Source organism: Tyto alba, unplaced genomic scaffold, assembly GCF_018691265.1.
Source record: "Tyto alba isolate M040663 unplaced genomic scaffold, T.alba_DEE_v4.0 Super-Scaffold_46, whole genome shotgun sequence".
Taxonomy (NCBI): domain Eukaryota; kingdom Metazoa; phylum Chordata; class Aves; order Strigiformes; family Tytonidae; genus Tyto; species Tyto alba.
This window is the reverse complement of record NW_024881322.1, coordinates 4,021,767-4,048,554: the sequence shown is the minus strand read 5'-3', so window position 1 is coordinate 4,048,554 and position 26,788 is coordinate 4,021,767. Positions and strand designations below refer to the sequence as shown.

General features: G+C 38.9%; 1 protein-coding gene across 2 annotated transcripts in view; it reads right to left on the bottom strand.

Moving 5' to 3' along the window:
• Nucleotides 1-25,748, bottom strand: part of ANO10 (anoctamin 10) — a 123,987-nt gene extending 98,239 nt beyond the window's left edge. Inside the window, exons 1-11 of one of the 2 annotated variants that reach the window (XM_032991269.2) lie at nucleotides 25,674-25,748; nucleotides 22,555-22,707; nucleotides 21,550-21,732; nucleotides 19,453-19,587; nucleotides 17,678-17,797; nucleotides 14,780-15,349; nucleotides 12,290-12,345; nucleotides 10,664-10,738; nucleotides 9,465-9,647; nucleotides 5,829-6,020; nucleotides 3,260-3,388 (exon numbers count right to left, since the gene is read on the bottom strand). In XM_032991269.2, the coding sequence (XP_032847160.2) occupies nucleotides 3,260-3,388; nucleotides 5,829-6,020; nucleotides 9,465-9,647; nucleotides 10,664-10,738; nucleotides 12,290-12,345; nucleotides 14,780-15,349; nucleotides 17,678-17,797; nucleotides 19,453-19,587; nucleotides 21,550-21,732; nucleotides 22,555-22,693 (1,782 nt within the window). In that variant the 5' untranslated portion in view covers nucleotides 22,694-22,707; nucleotides 25,674-25,748. The other variant, XM_032991270.2, reaches the window with a different exon arrangement.
• Nucleotides 25,749-26,788: the final 1,040 nt, after the last annotated feature.

The window sequence follows — 26,788 nt, the reverse complement described above, 5'->3', positions numbered from 1 at the left end:
GAGATTTGTGCTCTTCTCATAGTTTTGGGATCCTTCCTGCAGATGAAGTAATACTTACTCAATAAAGACTAGGTGGTACAAAAGTCCCACAGATTTAATCCAGCACAGACATACAGCATTACTGTGGTCGTCCACACACAGTTGCTTCTGCCCTGCTCCCTTTCACTAGTGAACTGGGTCAGACAGCTTCTCCCCGATCAGTTCCCTAATCTGATTCACCACGCACCAGATAAAAGAAAGTGCTAGTGTAACAAATAAAGATAGGAATAAACATCCAGGAAGCAAAGGCAAAAATAGCCCCATCTTTTTAAGCTGCCATAAATCCACACTGCTGCTGTTCATAGTTCCACAACATCTAGTAATCCTCCCTTCTTTCTACCTTTCATAATCAGTGTTCTAACCAGAAATAACTACTGATTAAAAAAAAAAAAAAATTCTGTAACTGAGAACATGTTTAACTGTCAACATAATAGAAATTGTCTTCAACATAAGTGAAAGTCATGTTTGTTGTGTTCATTTTCATATAGGTTTCTAAATAAAAATCTATATATAAAATGTGTTTCACCTCAGAAAACTCTTTTGGATTCCAGAAACTTCATAACTTATGTCACAAAACTTCTTGCAAGATTGTAAGACCTGAGCTTTTCTCTAACTCTAAAAAAACCCAAGCAAACGAAAAAAAAAAAAAAAAAACAAAACAAAAAAAACCACACCAAAAAACCCTCAAACACATACACAAAAAAACCCAAAACCAAACACCAAACCCACACCAATGAAGTTGTTAAATATTGTTAAAATGTACTGAAAGACTGTCCCTCAGAAGACTGCAAAAATTTTAAATTTCACATTGAACACTTTTGGAATTGTTTATAACCAAACACATCCCAAAAATCACATGCCTTGTGATGCTGCAGAAAAGTACTGTAAGACTCACATGTTGGTTTTGTGTCTTTGTGTTTTCTCAGACAATAGTTTGTAATAACAAAAACAGCCAAAAAAACTATTCAGACCAGCATACTTAAAAGTATCAAGCATACTGAGTAATTGTGATCTGTGGAGCCGCGGACGAACGACACGCTGAGACGGGTTCAGTGTGGAAGATAGAGCATCAATCCAACTTTATTGATCCAGGGTACATATATTTATACAGACAACGCTAATTATTATGCCTACTAGTAACTAGCTGATTGGCTTAAGCTCTAAAGGTCATGTTCGCACGGTCCACCTACTTGCAGTTAGCTTGCAGCACAAGCTTCTCATAACACTAAGTTTCTCATGCTACTATTTCTGATTCCTATTGACTTGTTTTCAATACACGACAGTACCGTAACACAGTGTTTCTCAGACCACCGTTACCATAACACTGGGTTTCTCAGACCACTATTCCCAATTCCTCTCAACCTGTTTTCGACACACCACGGCACACAGGGCTGAAGCGTCCTTGACATTCCTCCTGTATCAGCAGCTGCAGGCAAACCCTAGTGAGCCCCTAGAACAGGCTCTGATCGTACAATTGCTCGGTGGGCTCAGGACCCTTGTCTCTGAGCCATTCTCCAACAGTGATCAAAACTATTTTTTAAATAAACCTTTTCTGACAAGTACATTATGAGTCACTTTGGTTTTAGTTTGGGGTTTTTGTTTGTTTTGGGGTTTTTTTGTTGTTGTTTGGGGTGGGTTTTTTTGTTTGTTTTTTTTTGTTTGTTTGTTTTTTTTAACTAAGAACAACGATAAGAGAAAATTTGACTTTTCTTTAACCAAGTGGTTGCCTTTCCTCTCTTTTGGCTCATCTAGCATTAGTTTCCATCAGTCCCTTCACACAACACAGTTAATTACAGATCAGTGGTATTCGCCAAAGTTGCTTCTCTGTATAAGACAGTATTTCTGCCTTTCCTCCCCCCAGTAGTAATTTACCTTTTCTCTTCAAACTTTCTTCCCTTTTTTTTCTTAATCTGCCTTTCCAGAGCATTTATAGATAATTTGAGATACACTGTTAAAAAGGGATTTCAATAGCTACCTAATTACCATACTGCGATTCCTGTCATCTAAAGGACTACATATAAGCAGAATTTAAATTTAGAGAGAAAAATACTGGCATTCTCCTATGGCCTACCAAGAAACAAAGGTCTGCCTAGAGACGTAGCCAGTTTTACATTAAAACATGTAAGATATGAATAAATACCCAGGAAGCAAAGGCAAAAATAGCCCCATCTCTTTAAGCTGCCATAAATCCATACTGCTTACATTCAGTCATACAGTTTTCATTATATGATCTCTCTGGATATGTTGTTTAGTAATAGCCTAAAGCATCACATTTAAATTGCCAAATTAGTTTTACATTAAAATACCTCACTGAGGTTATTGCGAATGTTCACACATGCATAACAGAAAAGTATACCAGGCTCGAACTTCAGTAAACCAGTTAACATGATTCATACTTAGAGTTATCTCTGCAAACCTTAAGGCTTGGAAAACAAAACTCAAAGCAAGCTCATAATTCATTGCATAACACTTAACACCTGTAAAAACAACAACAGACAAGTATGTGCTCCTGCTTCACATCTCTAAGGCGATGCAGTTCAACAACTACACATAGACAACTCCAACTTTTTGCCACAAGAAAACTAATCCAGTTCCTAAAAGCTAAAATAGCATAATGATGAAAGTCAAGGCAATGAAATACAAGAAAGCTCCAAAAGAAAGACACATAAGGGCAAAGTCCTACAATCTCCGTTATTATATAAAACACCCATAGTCATCCCTCCTTGTCTGAAAAGGAATGACACTCAAGTGTTTACTACGTAGAATTAAGATGAAACCCAAATGCTGTTAGAATCATTAGTATTTGTAGTCATCATACACACTTGTTTCAGATAAGCCTTACAGGAAACATCCATAAGGATTATGTAGGAGGCCTTTATAAGATATGCTGGGGTCACAAACCAAGCAGAGAAATAACCAGTTCACAAAAATGTGGTTATTTTGCTTCTTGAAACAGCACTATTAAATTCTTGAAATACATGAAGCAACAAATACATGGTATTGGGAATGTATGGAAAAGTGTGGCAACAACATTCACAGTACATGAAAACACAGAAAATAAAGGAATCAAAAAGCAAGACTTTGAAACACTTCTTTGATAGAGAAATCTTAATTTCCTTTTAATATAAGGGGGGGAGGGGAAGTCTACTTCCTGGTATCATTTCCACTGTTCACATTATTTGTTACTAAAAACACGTGCACTGTTTGAAGGTAGACTTACCTCTACCAATGCCACAGTCAGTATAAGGTCCATTTTTGAGTCTGGGAAAAGGGCGTTCACTTGTGGAGACATTCCAATCAATATGCAATTAGTAACAACTGATATTACACTCATAGTTTCAAAAGCCAGCTGAAATAAAACAAACAGATTTATAATTATGACCATTATCTCTAATTTACCAGTACCTAAATTGCTCTGGGCCATACCTCTCTCTTCATTAAATCCTCATAAGACCCATTATTTTAAATTTTTATTTTCCTTCATCTTTTGAATTCTACAACGTAAGACTTGTTTGGCAAGCAGTCCAGGCTTCATCAGCTTTAAGAACAGGCAAGGACAAGACCACAAGGTTTGCAATGCCACTAAGACCACCTGGCAACCCTGAACTGTTCATCTGATTTGATTTCTCTATGTGCATGTATTTGTGTTTGCTGCGAAGAAGTTAATGAATGTATTTCCACAGTTGCACAGTACTGTAAAGACCTTGAAAAATTATTTAGAGACCACTAACATTATAGATGTAGGTAATGCCAGATCACCTCCTGAAAAATTTGGAACAACCCCAAAGGAAAAAAGTGGACAAGAAAGCAGCCTTATACCTGGTATCTTCATGACTCATAAACTGAATATGCTAGAGAGTATGCTGTCATCTACATTGTACTCCTGAACATAAATTTCTTGCAGGATAAAGGAAAAAAAAAATGCAAAAATCCTAGAACTAATAGTCTGAACACACTGGTTTTGGAGGTTTTGTCTGAATGTTAAGTAATAAGAAAACATAAGGATGGTTCAGAATGCCTTTTTTAAAATCACAACCAGTTACACAAGCTGAAATTTGTTGAAAGAAAAATTTACATTTAAACACATGCAATTCCACAAGTCTAAGAAGCTCTTGCCTACAGAGCTCCCACAAAATGTCTGAAAATATTACTATAGCGTGACAATTAGTTTTGTAGTTTAATGGCTACTTATTCCAAGGTCCTCTCTGGAATGAGAAAGACTGACATTGAATTGTAGCAATTGTCACAATGAATTAGCAGAAGTAACTTTCTCCTTGACAATAAGCTGGTGACTCAGCTCACCTGATAAAGTAATTCCAGTATTCCTTTAACAGAAATCTTTCAGGCAATGCTCTAACTTCCCTCATGAAACAGGTAACTAAATTTTTAAGTAATTATTTTTCATTTACAACACAAATTCATTTCTACTATTAGTTAAAAATGTACACTATAAAAAAAACAACCTGTCTGTACCACTACTGTTACAGTTTTTCAGCCTACTCCCTAGATAGAAATAAACTATTCTAGCAAACCCAAATGCTATTAATATAGCTGCAGCTACACTTGGGACTTATGACTACAGACTCATTTATCTGGTGATCACACCACCAGTCAATGCAGCTATGCCATCAAGATGTTGGCAGCATAGATCTGGACTGATAAAATGCATCGTATGTTAAAAATAATCAGATTATAGTTTCCACATTTTAATGACTTAATATTAAAAGACTTCTCCAGTGAGTCCACTTCATTAATACCTATGAATGTGTCTAATGAACATTCCTCAGAATATTTGGTTTGCATGTTTTCACAGTACGTTTCATTTGAGGTTTGCTGATTTAATTTCTCATCTCCCATTTGTTTCATTAGGTACCAACGTTTACAATCCCTCCAAATCAAGCAAGCCACCGGTTTATTGTGCCCTTTGTCTCCATTATGTATCAGTAAAAAAAGTTGTTAAATAAAACTAGAATATGGATCATCCGCTAGAAATTTCCTCCAATCTACTTCACACTCCTTATCAGGCCACTGCTATTACAGAATGCTGAAGTCTCTGGATGCAACTTAAGAGCCTTTCCTTCCAGAAAAACCTCTGGTTTTGGAGAAGTTTTACAGGGTTATTTTTAGTCAGAATCAGCTCACTGATGCAGCATACTCAGCAGGCTCCAAACTAGCTGGTGCTTGCACAATTGCATGGGCAAACAACTGAGGACAGAAAATCCTTAACCCAGTACAAGTAGCATGAAATTGTTTAGACAGACTATAATGTCCAGGCTGTGCAGAAAAGTCCAGCTCCTGCTCAAAGATCCAGGGTATTTCAAAATGAGTCAGCCTGAGTACCAGTAATCACACAGGCACACAGCCAAGCATAGCTTAGGAATCCAAGTACTTACCTACCATTCTTCAATTTTTGTGAAACCCTTGCTGAGTTCCACGCTTCTGAGATTGCATCAGATGTTACAGTTTCTAAAATATGTTGGCTGCAAAGAGTACCGGGCAGTATCTGGCAGCTTGGCTTTGTTGCAGTTACAACAGGAGTACAACGCATACATACACAATGACTAAAGGAAGGATTTGTTTTCTTTTCAAAGGCAACTGGAAGACATGTGGTCAAAAGCCCTACCAAAAAAATCACTTGCAAATACAGTTGGATAGGTACTATCCCTAAGGCATCAAAGAGAACAAAGTACCTACTAAACTTTAAAGTGGCTGACGGGTCAAACACATGTCTTAAATATATTGGTTGAAACCTCTTTCAAAACAAATTAATAGAAAGACACAAAAATTACCTGCCAAACACCAATATTTGCGGTGGGTTCTGCAAATGGACGCTTGTAAACTCTACACATCTTTAAGGCATCAGAATATATCTCTGTGATGTTGTTTAACACTGCAAAGACAGCTGCCAGTGGATAAACACAAGAGAAAAGACTCACATAGCCAAACTGCAAGAACAACTCCAGGTAATCATCAAAAGTGCCCTGAAAAGCAGAGCAAAAAGAAGAACAATTTTAACATACATAAAAAAATATATGAAGAAACACAGAAATAACATTATAGTTGTAAACACGCTTCTTCATCCCAAATCTATTGTTTGGGAATGACTGCTGACAGAAAACAACCACAACAAACCCCCCACTTAGTCAATTTGGAATTATTGAATTACTCAAACCTTCTTAATAAGGGGAGGCCAGGTTCTTCCTCTTGGCTACTACATTTTCAGCAACAGCCACACCACTTACCCTTATTACATGCAGTAATTGTATAAACACATTCTTCCCATTCAAGTTCCTGACTATTTCTGTGAAACAGTTACAGAAGGAACAGTGGGGGACAGGTAAGAAGCACCATGCATTTAAACTGGCAGAACATTCTCCTAAGAGCACTGTGACGAGAAAAGTCCTAGTATTTCAGACTGTTTGTGAAAGACCTAACCAGAAAGGTAGGCTAGTAGGTAGGCAACTCTCTTCTGGTATTTCTGCTTGTTTATTTCAAAACAGGTAACTCAGAGTTAGTGGCCCACTTGAAGGCTGGAATGACAGAATGCAGCAATGACATCTGAAAGGAACAATCAGTGCAAAGAAAGAGCCCTATTTTGGCAAATCCACAAAACATCTGTAACCTGATATTTAAACCAAGAACGTGGGTACTTAACCTACATGTGAATACTTAAACCAGCAGTTACCATACACATTTGCAGATTTGTTTTGTAGTATTAATAATAGTGTTCTACGACTGCAGCAACTGTTTATGAAAGCGAAGAACTAAACCAAACGTTTTTAAAGAAAACGTGTTAAGCGAACAAAGGACGGTGAAATACCACCACCAAGTTAACTGGGGTCTAGCTATCTGGTATTCACCCAGACCCACATATTGTCCTCTCTCTCCAAAATTAAATAATAAAGACTTGACAGTAACTGAGATTATTACAGGAACCACATAAAATTGGGTTTGGCTCCATGCATCATCTACATGGTTCTCTAATCTTTTTTGCTGATTATAGCTGTTAAACTGACTGCCCTCTCCAGCACCCAGTGCTTTTTTTTCTAGCAGAGGGAGGCAGTAGAAGCCTGCAAGCTCAGAAATCAACATGGGGTGGTCATTAGCTGCATTTTTTACCTGAGCTCATTTTCACATTGCACAGTATAGCTGCGTCTGACAAACTGATTTACAGGCCAGACCATGAGGAGCCACCTAACTTTTAAAACCACTGAGATTTTTCTGCAGAAACATTTTGTACAAACTCTGAATTTTAGTATGGTCTTCCTTAGGGACATTCGTGTGGGATCACTCACTGGAGTAGTAGTTACGTATTTATTTGTCCCTGTTATCACTTTCTCAGACAACTATTGCAGGTGGGGAACAATGCTTCCCTTTGTGCTTCTCCTTCTGGTAGCTGCACAGTATCTCCACTGCTGCCTCACACCTTTCTTCTCATTTCCTTGCCTAGTACCTACTGACTTTTAGAACATCAGAGCATGAAAAGAAATGGACTATTTATTTTTCTCCTACCCAATTTATGACACTTTGTACAGCAAAACTGGAGTCTGATATACGTTAAAGAAACTTTAAAGTGTGCCATTGTCAGCCACAAGAGCAGCACATGAACTATGGCATCAAGAAAATAGAAACAACAAAGAAATTCAGGGAGAAAATGAAGTAGAGGAGAGAAGCAGAAATTAAAAAAAAAATATATCGCAGGATTTTTTTAACATCTTAAACTAGGTTAAGGGCTGGAGATTTGAAAAGTGAGAGAGAAAAAGGACAAACAAACAAGATAATTAAAGACTAATTGAAGGAAGGAAAACAAAAGAGAAAAGTCTGAAATGCAGAATTCTGTCAAGACTCCTGCTAAACTCTTCAGTTACTAAACATAGTCAAATGCTTCCCCCTTGTGACAGTTTTAATTTTAGAAATACTCTTGCCTGCTAACAGCTCACTGCCTGCAAACAAATCAGTGGTCTAATACTGTGTATTCACAAGCACAACATAATTAAAACCTCTAGATTGAACATAAAATTAAGGCCTTGAGTACACAGTACCTTGAATTGAAACTGGGCTAGCAGTGGACACCTCCAAGGCAAATTATAACTCTACAATTGACCTGCTGGGTCCCCGTGGAAAATTATTCAGGGCAAAACAGTACAACAGGTGCAGTTACATTTGATCCAGCTCCGTGCAAGAAGCACTGGCAATGTGACTCAGAGACACCACGCTGGCTTTGCATGTGCCAGCTGAGGCTCAGAAGTCAGCTCAGGTCTAGGAGGCAGAGCTTGTTTGTCCAGGCATATCAACACCTGATGCCAATACACAACTTTTGGATCTGTGCTGGTCTATTTGCAGGCACAGTGCTAGACTGTGCTGATCTACCAGTTCAGACACTAACTTGGGAATTTCTAATGTGCTCTCCATTGGAAGATAAAAATGCTGTCTAAATCTATCTCCCTCAACATAAAATGTGGGAAATACCAACCTTCCTAAAGGAACACATGTATTGTTCCTAAAGGAACACATTTGTGCAGCTTTTCAATCGCAAAGGTAGTAGTTCTTTTTCCTCTTCCTATTTCATGGCACTTTATGCAGGAAGAGACAAATATGATACAGTATTAATATCAAATTTCTAACTGCTATTCTCTACCTTTTACATAAAAAGCAGACTATCTACATACACGTTTACAGAATAAGAATTCTAAGTCATACAATATTAAGACTCTTGCGACTGTGCTTGCAGCACCTGATCAAGCAAGTTATCTGGCAGTCTGTAAGGCCAGAACATACACACTGATGTCTACTTTGTCAATCCCTTCAGAACTGCAAGTAATGAATTGCGCAAAGTCTGTTAAATATAATTAAAAATTGTACCGGGTAGGAGGCTGTCAGGAACAGAACTAGGAAGACAGCAAATGCCAAAACTGTACTTTCAAGAAGCAAGAGCTTCCAGCAGTAGAACTGGTTTGAAGAGTTGGTCTCTTCCACCCTCTCCATGTCTAGCCCCAGCCAGATATAAGCGCACTCTCAGACTACAGTTTAACAGTTTAAAGTAGCATCACTGCAAAAAACAAACTAAAACAGAAACAGCCTCCCCCTTCCCTATGCCTGGCTACTCATCCTGGTAGCCTGCAGCCTACCCTTGGAGATTAAGGGCATGTTACACAAATACTTCTTCCAGTGATACAGGGTTAGGTAGCTCCAGATTCAGCTGTTCATTCCTACCCCTTCGTTCTGGTGTAACTGGGATCCTGCACTGTATCTGTTTCTTGATCCACTGTACCATACAACTGTATAAAAAACGCTAACAGCAAAAATGATGAAGCTGGAAACAAGCAGACAGGCTAGGTGGAAATACTTTAGGTTGCACTGGCTGATGTCAACCTGTCAGCTACAGCCCAGGAAACTTTTAACTCTTTTACAGTAGTAAAACGTACAAAATAGGTGCCCATTTCTTTCTCCAAGTTGATTTGTTCAACTAATGTCAGGTCCGTATCTGTTTTCAGAGAACACATGCGTTTCTTCATCCTCTTCTTATGTCTCTTTTGGAGCCAGTAAGGAAGCAAGGATTCTGCAAATTGATTAAGGATCTGCGAAGTTATGAGCAAAGTGGCCAAGCTCTTGAGTTTTAAAAAAAAAAAGAAAAAAGAAAAAATTAATAGAACTGTGATAAACCAAGGATCACTTCCAATTCTGTGCATTCTAATAACACTGTAAGGTGTTATACTATGACAAAAGAAGCCCAATCTAACAAAACGAGCAATAGCATATGGAAAGTATAGGTGCTATAGTTCCCATTCTTTCCTATGTGCTGAAAAGGACAAAACAGGACTTAGATGTCTAAGTGTTTTGTGGATCTGGATGTATCTTGAAAACAGTACACAAAGTCCAATAAAGGGTAAAGACACACACTTATGCCAACTCCAATCACAGAGCTAAACAGTGAATTTCTATTTCTATCTATCTATGCGTTTTTTCTATTTTTTTTTCTTCTTGCTTTTTACCTTAAAGTATAGCAAATGTCACGAATGTCATGTCTGGTACAGATACGTCAAATGTTTGGCGAGAGACCTCTTTAGAGGAACTGAGATCTTGAGTTGTAGTTCTTGTCATTTTGTTCTTGTATTTAGAACAAAAATATTTTCCTTATACCTGATTTTCATGCATTTGAGTGCAAAAGACATTAACAACAGAAAGCTGATTTAAAATACCAACTACAGATTATTTTTGCTTTTATTTATTCTTAGCTCTTCGTTGTAGTCATAAAACTTAATTCTACTCCTTTTCCCATGAGTCTTTCATTAAGAATATTACAGACAAAACCATTTTCTAACATAAAGGGGGAGGAGGAGGAAATGAAAAATTTCCAGCCTCATCTGTGTGAGGGAATAATCTATTTGTCTAAAAACAGTTCCCCATTTATACAGAGGGAAAGAATTGTTCCACTCTCTTATGATTCTGCAACTGTGCTAGAGGAATTGAAATATGAAAGCTGGATTTTTAAGAAAATATATATGGAATATATTCACTGTCAACTTAATATTTTAGAAAAACAATTAAAAACTGAATTCCTGTTTCAAACAATCCTTTATTTTCCTAGATTCATCAACATTCTTAAGATGTTCTTGGAACTCACCTGCCTTAAAAGCTTCATATCAAACAGCACAAAGGCAATGTAGAAAAGAGATGCAAAACAATTTAAGAAGTTGAACTGTAAATAAAAATATTTGTTATTAGTACTCAGAAGTTCAAATGCAGAATATAACCTAACTTAATAGTTACCTTGACTAAATAGCTTCCATGCAGATGTAAACTGTTCATTAAAATTCTCTTTACCATTTTTAAAACTTAGGTCAGAAAAACCTAATTTTCAATATTGGTCTCATTCAGATTTTCATTTGACAAGCTTAATGCTTTCCTAAAGTACTGTATACAAAGACAACTACAATTCAGTTATGAAATGTGGACATTAAAAACATGTCACCTTCTACTTAACTTTCATCTTTTGGCACTTGTCCCATATGTAATGCAATAAAAGGCACATATTGATCTTAATTTAGGAAAACTGTATGTTTTTCAAAGAAATACTTTATCTAAATGTGTTGGATGACATATCCCTCAACATGTACAACTGTTCCTCGACATATGTTAGTTGCAATTTATGTTTAATCACTTCAAGTGGTTTTATGACCAAGAGAAATATTCCCTACTTATAAAATGAGACATAATCAGTATTGTACCTGAAAAATCATAATCAAACTCTGAAGTTTCCTACTTGCTATCAGTGCTGGAGCTCCTTTTTTGGAGCTCATGGACAACATAGATAACACTGGAAGTACAGACAGGCACTCACAGGGTGGAAGCGAAAATTGGTGTGGACTTACATTTGACATTTCATAATTTTTTAAATTATTTCATGTAAATTTCCTATGGGGAAAAAGAGATGGTGCTATTTTTTGAAAAAGCCAGAGACCAAGCTATAAGTGATACATGCAAGAGTTTTAGCTCTGGAGGTTACCAGTAACAGAAGGATAACAAGCAAATTAAAAAAACAACCAAACAAAACCATGCTGAGGAAAAAAAAGGAAGAGACTTAAGCAATCTTTCCAAAAAGGAAACAAGGAGATTAAGTCTCAAAGGCAGCCAATCTTTACAACTGCTTTTACTGAACATCTTATATGGGGATTCAAGATTTACAGTATATTTCTTTTGAATCAGTGTTGTAACTGGATATACAACTAAAAGAGCAACCGAACCTGTACATAAACCACAAAAGCTACTTGTTCAAAGCCACAAAGGAAACGGATCAGTATATACACTATAAACTGCACAGGAGCAGATTGATGGACATCTATATTCAGCCTCCTCAGACTAGTTGTCTGAATGTTAGTAAGGTGGAAGTTAATACATTAACTTTTTAAAATGCCATTTACCATAAAACCTTGCAAAAAGTTAAATTAATAGTTCCCAGTTGAAGACAGGGCCACATCAATGAACAGAAAAACATACATATACATAATTCTAATGAAAAAGCCAATGAATACAAATAAAAACCCAACTCTCCACTCTAAAGAGAGGCATTTAAAACAGTCTAGCAGTTACTGCAACCAGAACAGAAATCCTGTTTACTATGATATTTGTGCTGGTATTTGGCCTTGAATAAAACTGTAGGTCAGTAGGTAATCCTAGAAAAGCACTAATAAAGCACATGACAAGTCCTCTTTTTAAATGATCTTAAAAGCTGCTTATACTACATACTTACCACTAAGACTTTCAGAATTAAATGATTCTGATACGAAGATTCCAGCCTGTGATTTTCTAAAGTACCAACAAAATTACTGATTAGTAAACAGCAGAAGCACTTGGCATATACTAGACATTGTTATACAAAGATTAAACAGACATTTTTTCTCCACCTAAAAATTATTTAACTGATTTATAGGAAATAGTTCCTCCAACACTTCATGGCAAAATTAATTTATACTGTACCAGCATCTCACTTAACCTATGAAGTTAATCTGATGCACAATACTGACATACCTATTTTTGGCTACAACTCTGGTATTTTTTCTACTTCAAAGGTTTTTCCTTTTACATCTTTCTTTCTCAGAAGAGCTGTTTTATAACGGAAAAACCATCCATCATTCATAACATTTAACAAGATATGCCTAATTATTGATTTTTTTTTTGGCTGAAAACAAATGCAAAACTAACTGGAATACATTATGAAAAAAAAAAACAATACCAGATTTGATTCAAAACCAGTAGATGCTCACAGAAATATTCCCATCCATCTCCAATGAGTTTAGATCAGACACCAAGCTCTAAAGCAAGAATCGAGGTACACGAAGTTCAACAGATGCATTACTCCTAAAATTAAGATTCTTAGTTCATTCAAGATGCACTGTCAGAAGCTGATGTTTGAGGAAGGCTGGTTACTAGGGGGGAAGGAAGGGAAGTGAATGGGAGATTCCGCATTTCTTTTTGCTATTTTGTCAGATTGCACCTTTAAAGTCCTGGCTAAGCAGTAACTGAGAAGGCAGCACACTAGCATGAGCTGTGTCAACAAGGCTGAAAGGAGACACTGTCACTTACCTTGCTCAGAACAAAACAGCAGAGTTCTACCCTGACATGGCCATGAAGTTGGGCCTGACACATGGAAGATGAACCCAAGTGACTGAAAGCACTTTTTACTTTTAGCTTTCACTAAACGATCAATTCTCATGAGAAATGGGTGCAAGATGTATGCTTAAAATTACCCCAGATTGTTTCCTATGCTTTGTCAGTTTAACTGTTTAAGTCAGATATTAGCTGAAAATATGCCAGGTGGGAGGGGAGGTAAGACAGCCAGATGAGCTCTTCACCTATTCACAGCACAGCAGCATAAACATGCTGGATAGAAAAGGCACAGACTGTCAGGGTAGTGAGTTGCATAAATACAGTTGCTGCTGAACATGAAACATCAGCTTAAAACCAAAAAAATCTGGGTTGAAAAAAAACCCTTGGGTTACCTGCCATTGACATTTTAATCTACCTGAACAACACAACTGGACATTTTGCATAAAAGCTTTTTCTTGAAGTATAGTGGAAAAAAAACAAAAACAAACAAACAAAAAACAACAAAAAACAACCCCCCCCAAAAAAAAAAAAAAAAAAAACAAAAAAACACAACCAACCAGTCAATCAAAACCTAGATATGAATTTAAAAGTTATTATATAAATAAAATCCTTGAACAGTCATAAGCAAATCAAGAAATTGCTTGCTTTTACTACTGCTGCTGTCAAGTTGAATTTGCTGAGCAAATCATTTTGGCATGCATAACCAATCCCCCTCTCAACACCTCTTTTTACTTTGTCTTCTGCATCAATCTCCCTCTTGCTTAATCTTTCTTAGGTTAATCTTCTTGGTCTCCAGATTTAGCAATCTGGATTCTGCTCTGCAAATGCATGCCATATTGAGCTACAAAAAACAGTTAACTCCTCATTAGTTTCATCTATTAACTTTGTCTGAAAGTGACTGCACATGCTTGTAGAAGTGCTAACATTCAAAATAAGCATTAACATTTCACTATCCTTATGTTAGGTTACAAAACATAAGGCCCAATCTGTTAAGTCACAAGCACAAGGGAAAAAAAGGCAATCTATTATAACATTCCTCCTCTTCTGAGAGTGCCCAGAGGAAAATATTTTGATAGGGATGTGAAATCTCAGTCTTTGTTATAAATATAGTATACACAAACACTCACATATGACATTTAGTTGGTGTTTTTAGATTTTGTTCCATTATGTCAGTGCCTCCATCCTCTGCACAGATATATCAGCTGACTAAGACTTACTCAGCAAACCCAAGCTGTGGGCACAACCTGCTAGAACAGTCCCTCTGGCCGTCCACCTCTGAGCTCTCATCTCCATAATCTCACCTCATCCTTTTTGCCAGCACCAGCCAAGCAAAGAGCTAAATGTGGGACGTGGGACTTCTGCACAAAAGGCAGAAGGAGGAGGCAGGATCACCCCTTCTGATAGCATCCTAGACTCAGACCAAATTAAATCAAACGTGAAACTGCAATCTCAGAACACTGAAACATAAGAAGTTAAAATGGCCATCTCTATTACCCCACAGTAAAAATCTACTCCAGGAAATTTTGTTAGCATTCCATTGAACAAGAACTCACAGTAATGTAGTCTACACAGAAACAAATTCTAAACATCTGGGATTCTAACTTTAATGAAGAAACATAAACAACTTTCTTACCCCATGATGTTAAGAATTCAGCAGCATACCGATAGATACGGTTCATAATTTCAATCACAACAGCATATATGATACTAGGCACAAACAGCATCAAGCTGCTGAAGTTAGAATCATTCTCTTCGTGATAATTCAGAGCCCACTGTTCCAGGTCAAAGTAAATCATCATCACATACAGTGAGAAGTAGAGGCAAAGGCACACGAATGGTAAGGACACCAGATAAATCCGTATCTGTCTCTTAATACTCGAGTACACTGGTTCCTCCCTCCCAGTAACAGGATTGATACCCAGGACACCATGGAAGCCTGGTCTTGGTTCTTCAAACTGTCTTTTCATCAACAGTGTCCCCCAACGGTACGTCACGATGGCGCAAATCCGCTTCCAAACTTCCAGTATCACAGTGGACCAGAGCAGATTGAATGTGGCAAACATCACGTATTTGTCATAGTCTTCCCATGCAAACACATAATAAGGAATCCCAATGACCGCCATTGGAATCAAAGCAAATGTGAAGTACTCTAAGAAGCCAAAGTAGAGAGCAATGGTTTCTCCAAAATAGCAGCGTATCTCATCTGCAGAGAAAAATTAATCAGTTAAGACTACACTTAACACAGATGTACATATAATATCAAACTTGACCTTACATGAATGCCTCGGCCCTATTTTTTTTTCTAAATAACACAGTGAATATTATTGCTTTTTTTGCTCCTCCTTCTCTCATGTTCCAAAAATTTGGCAGGTTATTTGAATTTTTTTTTATGTTATACACACACACACACACACATATAAACATATACACATGTATTCAGACAGTAGGGAAGTCAAGTATCTCAATACTTACCACATCAACATCAGATATCCAGAAAAAAAAAAAAGGAAAACCAAACCCAAAATGAAAACACTAGCATTCTTGAAAACAGAATCTATCAATGCATGGCTAGGATGTCATGGAAGACATTTGGTGTAATAAAAAACAAACTTTAGCAGTAAGTGACACCTAACTTCTGAAGCTTCTCACTGGCATACATACACCTGGGAAACAAATTTGTTTTAGCCTGCTAGGGGCCAAAAAGGACTAGTTGTGCTTTGCTAACCCTCAAAGAACTAAAGGAATAGATGGAAAGGTACATTGAAATCTTAAATCTGAAACATGTCAATAGCACATCCAGGCTGTGACATTCCCTTCAGCAGAAAATCAATACATGAAATACACACTTGCTATACTCAGCAAGGTTGCTCAGCTGTTAAAGACCTGAAGAGTGTGTTATTAATGCATATATTTCATGACAGATGTATTATCTCCAAGACAAGATCTCACTTATCTTACTACTAACAAAAAAAGAAAATGCAGGAGTATTATTCAACATAATCTAGAAATGGCACCACATAAGAAGATATAGAAATGCCTAGCAAACAGAGTTTAGAATGCTGAAATCTGTTTCATCTTTGTCTGCTTGGAAGACCAGATTGCTTGTATGCCACTGCTATGTATTCACCAACTTAACAAAACAACCATGACATCATGACCTCTGAACTGGCACAGCAGAAGTACTCTCCATAATAGATTAGCACATCAAACCTCCTGGGCAATACCAGAATATTCTTACAGCTTACGGTTTACAAAACACTACAGCAGAAGTTCACAATTGCCAATCAGATAAGTTTCTGAAAGCAAGACAGAAGAATTGGCACTCCAACATCCCTCTCAATCTAAAACTTGCAGCACAGTAAAAAATCTCAAGCAACTGCAAGACCCAGAGATTAATAATCAGGCAAACTCCCAAATATTTATTTTCTTATTTTTAAGTACAGTTTACAGGTCTAGAATCCAGAACTCAACTTTCCACACTGTCAGACTAAAAATTATTTTAATTCTAAGCTTATTCAGTGTGTAAAATATACTTAAGTGACGCTGGCACGCACCAACATGCAGTTTTCATACAGAAAATGAATTTAAAACAAACAGTTGCAAACACACTTTTGACATGCCTACAACTCAAAATAGCTTTGGGAATTCCAGACATTGAAGAGCCTTTCTGTCAAGAGTCAGCCTGAGAAGAGTCTTGGCTTGGTCCATTACTGCTTTACTGATGGGTAGGGAGAATGTGTGATGTGCAGACTGTTGTTACATGGAAGTTTGCAGACACTGGGCCACTGAGTCTGCAGACTCCGAGCCACCAATTTTCCAAGTCTTGAACAGTTTCAGGAGGTTACACAGGAAATGCTGAAGGAGGAAAAACTTGCCCAACTGGTAAAAGAGCAATGGTCTAATTTCAAGACTCTGTACTAGATGATCACAGTGCAAATGCTGAGCCTTTGAGCTGTCCTCCAGCTCCAACTTGAAAACTATGACCAAAGGCCTACATACAGAACTCCTGTAGCCCTGAGGAAGAAAATCAGGAGACAGCAGCCTGCACATCCAGCAGTTCACTCCAGAACAGTTGTGTTGCAAGTCATTATAGCAAAAGATTTTCCTACAGCCACCTTAGAATCAAAGAGAATTCAATTAAGAGACCTCAACTGTGCATGTCAACAAGTCTGGAAACATGGATGCCTCCTTAACCAGAGCCTAAGCCACTCTGTTGATTCCAAGACAAGTAAAAGCAAGGCTGGGTAAAACAAAGACTTTGGTTCACAATGGCCAACAAAACAACTTGGGCAGAAAGGTATCATCAGAGGGGATGCACTGCAATGGGTAACTGGGAACATGAAAAGGTAAACTCTTAGTGAAACAACAGACTTCTTGGTAAAATACTTACATTCCATGCAGCAATCTCCCTTCTATAGAGGCTAAATGCTGAAGCAGAAGTTAGGAAGGACCCTTGGTCTTCTCAACAAACCAAAAACTTCTCCAGAAGCAACCCTGCACATTATTTGTAGTGGAGTAAGTGTTCACATACCTAAAGGTTGATAGCCAACTTTCACTCGGCCATACCAGCTGTGACGGAGCTTTTTCAACTCTTCTCTATCATGCAGTGGGAAAATCTGAACTAGAATACCACTGGTCAATAATCTTCTCACTAGAAGGAAGAATTAAAAAAAAAAAAAAAAAAAAAGAGGTACCTAGTACTCCCTTCAAAGGACAGTGAAGTTGATACAAGCAAACAGGTTACACTATGTATTTAGCAAACCTAAAGTTTCTTTGAAATAAGTCTAGCATTTAAATCCTAAAACCAAATAAATTGTCTGCATGTTAGTTCAAAAAATATTCATTATAGAGAGCAGTTCCACCTATTCCTACAAAGACTGTGCTGTCCACTAGAAGACAAAGAGTAACCCTTTTACATCTATTAACTATTCCACAGGTTTGCAGTATAATCAGTTGCAGCTTGAATAATAAAAAGTGCTACAGGTCAGAAGTGAAATGCCATGTGTAGCTTTGTGGGGAAAGGTCTGGCTCTTGCATTTGAGCCAAGAAAGGCATAACAAATCAAACTGACATTGTAAAACCAAAACAAAACACTAAATTGAAGAGCCAGTGTTGTGTTATTTATGGGAAAGATACTAAAACCATTTCTGAATTATCAATTTACACTAATTCATAAATTGCAACACATCTTCACTGCACACAAACCAAATATTACACAATTTGTATTTAACTCTGTTATGGAAAGGAACACTTCCCGTGTGGGTAAACAATTAACAAACTGCTCTGGAAGATACAACCATAGAAATATTAAAAAATAAAATAAATTTAAAAAGAGGAGGGGAGAGACACTAGAAGTTGTGTGATAGTTTTTACCATTTCCCATCGGCATCTGCTTGACATAACTAGAAAAATAGCTATATAAAAAATTACCAATGTAAACTCATCTGATATCTACACATATTTATACTTCTTGAAACACTGATATGTACAGGTCTCTTTCTTTGATGACCAACACTAATGAATAAAGACAATGTTATTAAAAGGACAAATATTAAGATAAATTCTCCTAAGAAACTGTAGCATCTCTGCCAATTAACTAGTTCCAGCTACCATAAAAATAGCACTAGTTCTCATTGCTTCTTTCTCCCATGAAAAGGTAGAGCTCTTGAATTAGAGAGGAGCATAAATTAAATGAAATAAAACTTCCTTCCTTCATGCTTTGAAATCTGTAGCTCTAGAACACTCATTCCAATATTTTTCTACTAAGACAATCCAAGTATATCATAATGTAATTTTTTAAACACAAATATTTTGGGTACTACTAATAAAAATAATGGATGACATCAATATACGTGAAAATTATCCATCTGAAAAGAACATAAGGCTACAGTCTCAGCCTCACAGAAAGACTCAGCATCAAGGGCCCTCTGGAAGTCATCTGGTCCAACCTCCTGTTCAGAGTGGGTCCAGCTTAAATCCAGCTGCTCAGGGCCTTGTCTGGTGAAGATCTAAAAGTCTCCAAGGAGAGAGTTACCACAATCTCTCTACAACCCTGTTTCAGTGTTTGATTACCCTCATTGTGAAAAGCATTTTCTCAATATCTATTCAGAATTACTCTTGTTGCACTGTGCATCCATTGCCTCTTGTCCTATCACTGTGGAGCGGTGAGAAAACAGTCGATTACAAACACTGGGACTTTAATGTCTTAAGGATTTCTCCTCACTGCAGGAAAATCAAGTTTCTTTTACCATGAATATTATCCTACATCAACATAGTGAGATACAGGCAACAAACTACATTGCTTACCAACTGATTTTCCTGGATAGAGCTTTGCCTGAGGATATCCAGGGATCATTTTCTCATCTTTAGCTCTCAAATTTTCGAGTTCATGTTTGACGATATATTGACATTCTGCCATTGTAAGGAAATTGTCATTGTCATCTAAATCAAAAAGAAGGTAGTATGAAGTTGTGCAGCACAGAAAGAAAACCCTGACAGTAAATAACAATAAAAAATGACCAGAATCAGAAAAAAAAAAAAAAAAAATCATATGACAATTACTGCCAAGGAACATCTATTAGCAAAAACTCCACTTTTTAAAATAAATGTCTTGTGAAGAAGTTTTCTCTAACTGGCACATGTTGGCCACTGCATTTTTGACTACCCAAGTGAACTAAGAGAACAAACCACTCGAGACAAAGACACCGTTGAGGTACTAATTGTTGGAGGCTGGGATAGTATATGAGCAAGTACTACATACTATTGCCCAGCTGAAAGACTCTTACGTAGGCATCCACTATTTGCAAATCTCAGAATCTCCATGCCTCCTTCTGCCATACCTGAAATGTTTTCAGAATGAAAACCAGTAAGGTGCCAGGACAAATCTCCTCAGCAAGCATTTCACACTAAATATCACAGTATCTTGTTCTTTATTGCCCATACAACATAGGGATAAGCCAATTGACACAATTAGCTCTGATAAAAGTACAGAAATAAGATAAAACAATAAGAAACCTTTAAAAAAAAAAATCCCAAATTTTGAAGAGCTACAGCAACAAACCTATTGTCAACCCCATCAATTTATCATGATGGAAACAGCCTGATTTCCTTGTGATAATGACCAATTGACTATTTTTCTCCCTTTAGGAATAAGAAACTATAGGGATGGCCCTAAATGCACTAAGTAAGAATCCAAAACAGCAACAAATCTGTACTACAAAGAATATAGTATCAGTTAAATTGAGAAACTATAAATATTAGTAAGACAACATAGGCTGCAGAGTTTCTTTTGTAGATAACACATTTTTCACCTCATCTCAGCATGGTCAACTATTTTATCCTCTGATCAGATCTGAAGAAAACTAAAATTATATTAAGGTTTTAAAAAAGAAAAAAGATCAAGAGATACAGCAAAAATTATCTTCTAGATTTGCAGTAGTTAGAATTCCAGCTGCTACTAGAGGATCTGTTAGCAATGACAGTCAGATTAGCATTGAGAATGTAAATGCATAAAAGAAACGGAAATGTCACCTTTGCAACTGACAATTCTCAAGGCCTCCTAATTTCAGGAAGTAAGGTCACAAAAGAAAAGGCATCACAAGAGTTACTCTAGACAGGAGCAGTGTTGAATAAACTAGCATCAAACAAACAACAAAACTCAACTTTGTTATTGTTTCAGACAGACCCAAGAACGTTTACATTGAAAATGTGGTGGAAGGCATCACCAAAACAGGGAAATGAAAAGGATTAGCAAGACGAAGCTGGAACTCCAACATTTACCTGGAGAAGAAAATGAGTTCTGCTACTGTAGGAGGGTTAAATACCTTACAGGTAAGTACATTTAAAAGAAAATGTTACTTTGTTGGCACCTCCTCAAAATAAAAGAGAGGAACATGAATGGTTTTGCTAATCATGCCAAAATTCCACTGAATGGCTCTGTAATGTTAATTATTTAACTTTGATGTGTAAATAGAGCAAAATGTTTCTATTTTCTCCAGCTAATTATAAGATAATACGCCTCAAAACTGGCTCACAGAAATTAAATTGCTATGTTAATTCATAACATTGATTGTTAATCCTGCACTCATGTTCATTGACCATTTTTTCTTATTTTCAACAAAAATCTTTCATCCAAATAAGAGACTATTTGGAACATAAAAAAGCATAAAGTAAACCACAAGCAAAAAGTGAAAACCATGTGAAAGAAAAAATAAAATTAATTTCATTATATGATCTGAATTTCCATTGGTAAAAATTAGTATTTATTTTCATAGCTTGTTCTTCCTATTTCTGCTCACTGTTACCATTCCAAAGAATAGAAAGACCATGAAGGATTTAACAGTGTAATTGTTTAGAATCTTTAGCCACAGCTTTGCAACAACAAAGACCCCTAAAATTGCTTACCTGCAAAGTCTTTGAAAGTTTTTCTACTGCTGTACGTAAAAGTTCTCATTGAGTTATCATTACATTCCTTCACCAAACCCACAGTTTCAGCTCCCAGCAACAGCCTTAAGTGGGAAGCTCCAACTAGATAAATATTTTCTTTTCCATTTTCTGTGACCAATGGTTTAACCAGAAGTTGTGCACCTTTAAAGAAAGGCAAAATAAGGAAGAAAATACGTAAAAATTACATCTCAAAAACTTAGTATTTTAGCATCCAGCATATTGGACCTTCTACCTAGGTCAGGAGGGCTGAAGCAGCATCGTTTTCAGGACACAAAGAATTAAGGCTTCAACAGCACCTGACGTGCAGTATTCAGAATCCTGGCAGGGTCACCCCCAAATCTAGACCTGTTTCTGTGGAAGTGCTCAGAGACAGTGAACTGGAACAATGGCAACAGTTTGGATCTACTCCCCTAATGCTCACATCATGTAAGCAACTAGTGCCTCTGCAAACAGTCCCTCATGTTTTAAGGGGACTAAACTTTTGAAATAGAAACACCCCTGAATTATCCAACAGAGGCCTAAAAGCAAGTCTGTAGTCACAAAACCAGTAGCTACAGAAATATTACTGACCATAAGATAAGCTAAAACAGACAGAAATAATGCCTTTCTAAAAAAATGTAAATAAAAAGTCTAAGTAAGTACAAATTAATTAACTTCAATTCTGCAAGTATACTAAAATGAGTAATGAAATAGTGTCGTGGCAAGAGCACGGTGTTTGACCTTAAGCCAATATTTGCACTAATAACTGGGTTAACAGTGTTCAGTTATTACCTTTTCATGACACCAGCATGAAGCTCTGCTCTTCCATAAAATTACGTGACTTCAAAAATACAAAATGGAATGGGACGGATTAAATAATAATTAAACCACAAATTACCTGAAGGCTAATTTTCTCTATGTCTTCACATTATGACGACAGCCATTTTGATTTCAAAGTGTTACAGAAGGTCATACTGTACTCACCTCCATTTGCTTTTTTGTCCACTATTCGTTTAGTGAACCATTCTATGGTTTCCTCTTTGGTGCCTTTTGCAAGCTCAATCACTACCAGAGGCCTGAAGTTAGAGTCAAAAGTATCCAAGAAAGACCAGCTTTCTGCCATCTTTCGAGAGCTTGCTAAGTACAAAAACAAAACAAAAATGCCAGTGTTAAAAAAAATATTTGGTATCAATCTAAAAAACACAAAACTTTGCTAGGCACAGATATATGTAACTCACTATAGTAAAGTGACAGGTGACCAATTCTGTAGGCCTACTGGAAAGAGCAGTTTGAGTAACATCTCCAGCTGTCACTTGACAAGATGCTACTAGTCTTTGGTGGCATTTATATCCTACTCTCCAAGTAGGAAAACTGTTGTTGCTATATATAAGAAAGCAGTAGTGATGAGAAAGCAAATAAATAAATTATAACAAAGTAATAAGGAGAAACTATCACCAAAAACAACAGCTTGCAACTTCCTACAGTGTATTTTTTAGCAAATGAAAACACTGGTCAAACTGATATCTAAAACCAATAAGCTTCTCCTGGTAAGAGTGTGCAAACACATTGCATGTTTAAGGAGGAACCTTTGCAGTTAATCTTGTGAAGCTTTAACCGTACCAAGGAAACTTACACCACCTTGGGTAAGTGAGCAGGACACCTATCCCATAGATAGGCAAATTATGCAGAAAGCACTTAAATTACGTGTTGAAAGATATAAACCAAGTGTTCGGTGACAAAGTCCAGTTGCAAAGTGTTGAACATCAGCATAGCTTTATATGAAATAATCCAAGTGATCTAAGTGAACCTTTATAGAATCACAGAATCATTTAGGTTGGAAAAGACTTTTAAGATCATCAAGTCCAGCCTTCAACCTAACACTGTCAAGTCCACCACTAAACCATGTCCCTCAGCACCACATCTCCATGTCTTTTAAATACCTCCAGGGATGGTGACTCAACCATTTCCCTGGGCAGCCAGTTCCAGTGCTTGACAACCCTTTCAGTGAAGAAATTTTTCCTAATATCCAATCTAAACCTCCCCTGGCGCAACTTCAGTCTGTTTCCTCTTGTCCTATCATTTGTTTGGGAGAAGGGACCAACACCCTCCTTGCTACAACCTCCTTTCAGGTAGCTGTAGAGAGTGATAAGGTCTCCCCTGAGCCTCCTGTTCTCCAGGCTAAACAACCCCAGCTCCCTCAGCTGCTGCTCTTAAGTCTGTTGACATTTTGCCTTCAATTTTTATATAAACCATTCTACAGAGACCATTGTATCATGCTTCATAAAGCAATTTAAAGTTGTTGATATAAAAAGATGAATCTGGTAACTAACCTGCTCAGTTTAAAAAAGAAATAACTAAAAAATCCCAACCAAAAACCATACCAACAGACTGAATTTAAAACTGAGGGGAAGGTTTGGTTGTTTGGTTTGGGGGTTTTTTGCTATTAACTTCACTGAAGAAAGAATTTTACACACTGTCTTTAAGCAGTTCTCCTCCTCCTGTTCAAAGACTGATATTACTTCATTTCTAAGTAGTCTGCTATAAGGATGCAGTCGAGCTTTTGTAAATTATACTTGAGCGATTCACAGAGAAATCACAATCCCCAGTATTTCATATAAATTATCCTACAAAACACAGTGATATTGTAAACATATGCCTATCATAATAAACAAGTCTATTTCCTTTCATCTGGCCAAAAAAGCTTTCAAGACTTCAGTGGGGTTTTTAGTTAATTTCACTTGCCAGTTTACATGCATACAATTCTGCAGCATTCACATTTACAGCTCTGAACCCAAGTATGTACGTCTTTAAAACATATACACCAGGTTATTAAAGTATTTAAAAACATTTTAGGTGCAAATCTGCACAAGCAGAATGAAGGAAAACATCATCAGGGATAAGGCACTGTGATTGTCAAAGATTGACTATACTGTCTTGACGAGTCACTCCACCTTACAGCATCACTTCCCATAATCAGGTTTTTTTTTAAAAAATGTTTGCCACATTGTGCATACTGCAATTTCTAAAGAATTTATTTAATGAAAGGCACTAGATAACTATTAAATTACTAGTTAACAATGTAACTTCACAGAACAGTTACTTTCTGAAAACAGCTTTTGTATAAACAGCAGGCCACTCGGTAAACTTGGCTCCTATCATTTATTCAGGATCACTGTGCTTCACGCGGTGACTAAGGGAGGCTTGTTATTTTTAGGCTTATTACTGCTGAAAACGAGAACAGGGCTGAAGCCCTCTTCCAACTCGCGTTTGTCATCTCTTACACCGCGGGGTAGCCCGTCCAACGCCTGGCGCAGACCCTCTGGGAGGGAACTTGGCCTCTTCTCTCACACCTCGGTGCAGAGTAACTGACGAGAGACCCCGAAGCGCGGGGAACCGAGACACGAGGACTTTAAACCCCCGCCCCGTCCCCTCCCCAGTCCCGAAGCCGTGGGGTCCCCCCGCCGACGCGCCCCTGGGGCCGGGGGGGGCTGCGTCCCCGGGCAGCGCCCCTCGCCTCGGCCGCTCCCAGGCGGCCCACAGCGGCGGCCTGCCGCCGCCCGGCCGCGCCTCGCCCTCCTCTTCCAGGCGCCGGACGACCGGGGCAGGAGAGAGGCCCGCCCGGCCCAGGGCTCGCCGCCCCCTCACGCCAGGCCGCCACGACCCCACCGAGCTGGTGGTTGGGGGGGCGGGGTACGAGGCCGAGCGCTGCCCGAAATGGCGGGGAGCCGAAAGGGCGGGGGGGGGGGGGCCGGGAACGGGCCGGCTCCCACTGCGTGCACCGGTTGCAGACCGGGCCCAGGGCTCCCCAGATCTGCGCACACACACCCCAGCACCACACACGCCACCCCCACCCCCCCCCCCCCCCCCCCCCCCCCCCCCCCCCACACACACACACACACACACACCTTCCCCGTCCCCGTGAACGCCGCCGAGCGCGCCTGAGCGGCGAGGCCCGGCCCGGCTCCGGCCTCGCGCCCCAGCAGGGAAGGGCAGGGTGGGCGGGCGGGGGCAGACTCCTCCCCCGGCGGAGGCGCGGGCAGCGGGAGCCCCCACCTGCGGCTCCGCGCCGAGTGCTGCGCCGGGCCGCCCGCCCCCCCACTCACCGCCGGCTGCCGGCTCCACATCCGCGGGGCGGGGCGCGGCCCAACGTGGCACCTGCCGCCGCTGGCCACGCCCCGTGGGCCCGCCCGCCGCCGGTGGCTCCTCCTCCCCGTGGGCGGAGAGGCCGCTGCCCCGCCCCGCTCACGTGCGCACGGGGCGAGCGCGGGGCCGTGAGGCCGCGGCCGTCGGCGGGGGCTGAGGGCTCCGGCGGCGGTGAAGGGTCGCGCCCTTGCGCTATAATTCCCTCAAAATATTTTTGTTACGGTGTTTTATCAACACTCACGGGGACCCTCAGCTCTCGCTTAATGCTCCTCGGTTTTTCTGTTGCACCTTTCCCTTCCCATCCTGTCCCCTGTCAGGCCAAATCCCCTCACGGAGCTCGAGCTAAAAGCCCTGCCCTTCAGCCGGGGTAGTTTTACTTCTGAACATAGTGTTCTACAGGCAAAAGAGGACACGGTTGCATTTTGATAGCAAGACTTTTGTAGAGAATATAATTTCACACATCCATTTGTAGCTGAGAAGAGCCAAGTGCGGCTGCAGAGTAGGGCTGGCGGGTGGAGAAGCCGCTGAGCAAAGCGTGTTCCCCTGCTGGGCTTGTGGAAGGGTTTTTTTAAACCAGCTACTGAAAAAATATTTTTTGGTTTGGACAATATTACGGCCTTCGGCGTTTCTTGCAAATTATGTTAACATATAGATGTGAACAGTGCATACAGATCTAGAGTGATTACAGAAACTGTCCCTCGCCTTTTGAAAGGCACCAGCTGGGAGTTGCACGGTGATTTGTGCCAAGCAGGCGCACAACACCCAATGGCTCTGAGCCACTACAGGTGGATTCATTAACAGCTTACCAGGTAAAATGAGACTGATGCAAACCAGCTGGCTGCAAAGCGACTTCATGTTGGTTTATCCACTGGAATTAAGAACTGACTTCAGGAAAACACCTGCAGGAGGATTTTTAGAGCCAACATATATGCCCCATAAAGAACACAACTGCTGGAGGCTAGGATTTATCTTTCCTCTAGCATCTGGCTATTACTTAGCAGGTACTTCTCAGTCTATTTGGAAATACATGCAGGTTTAAAATTTGTAAATTCTACAGTGAAAAGTTTCATTAGTA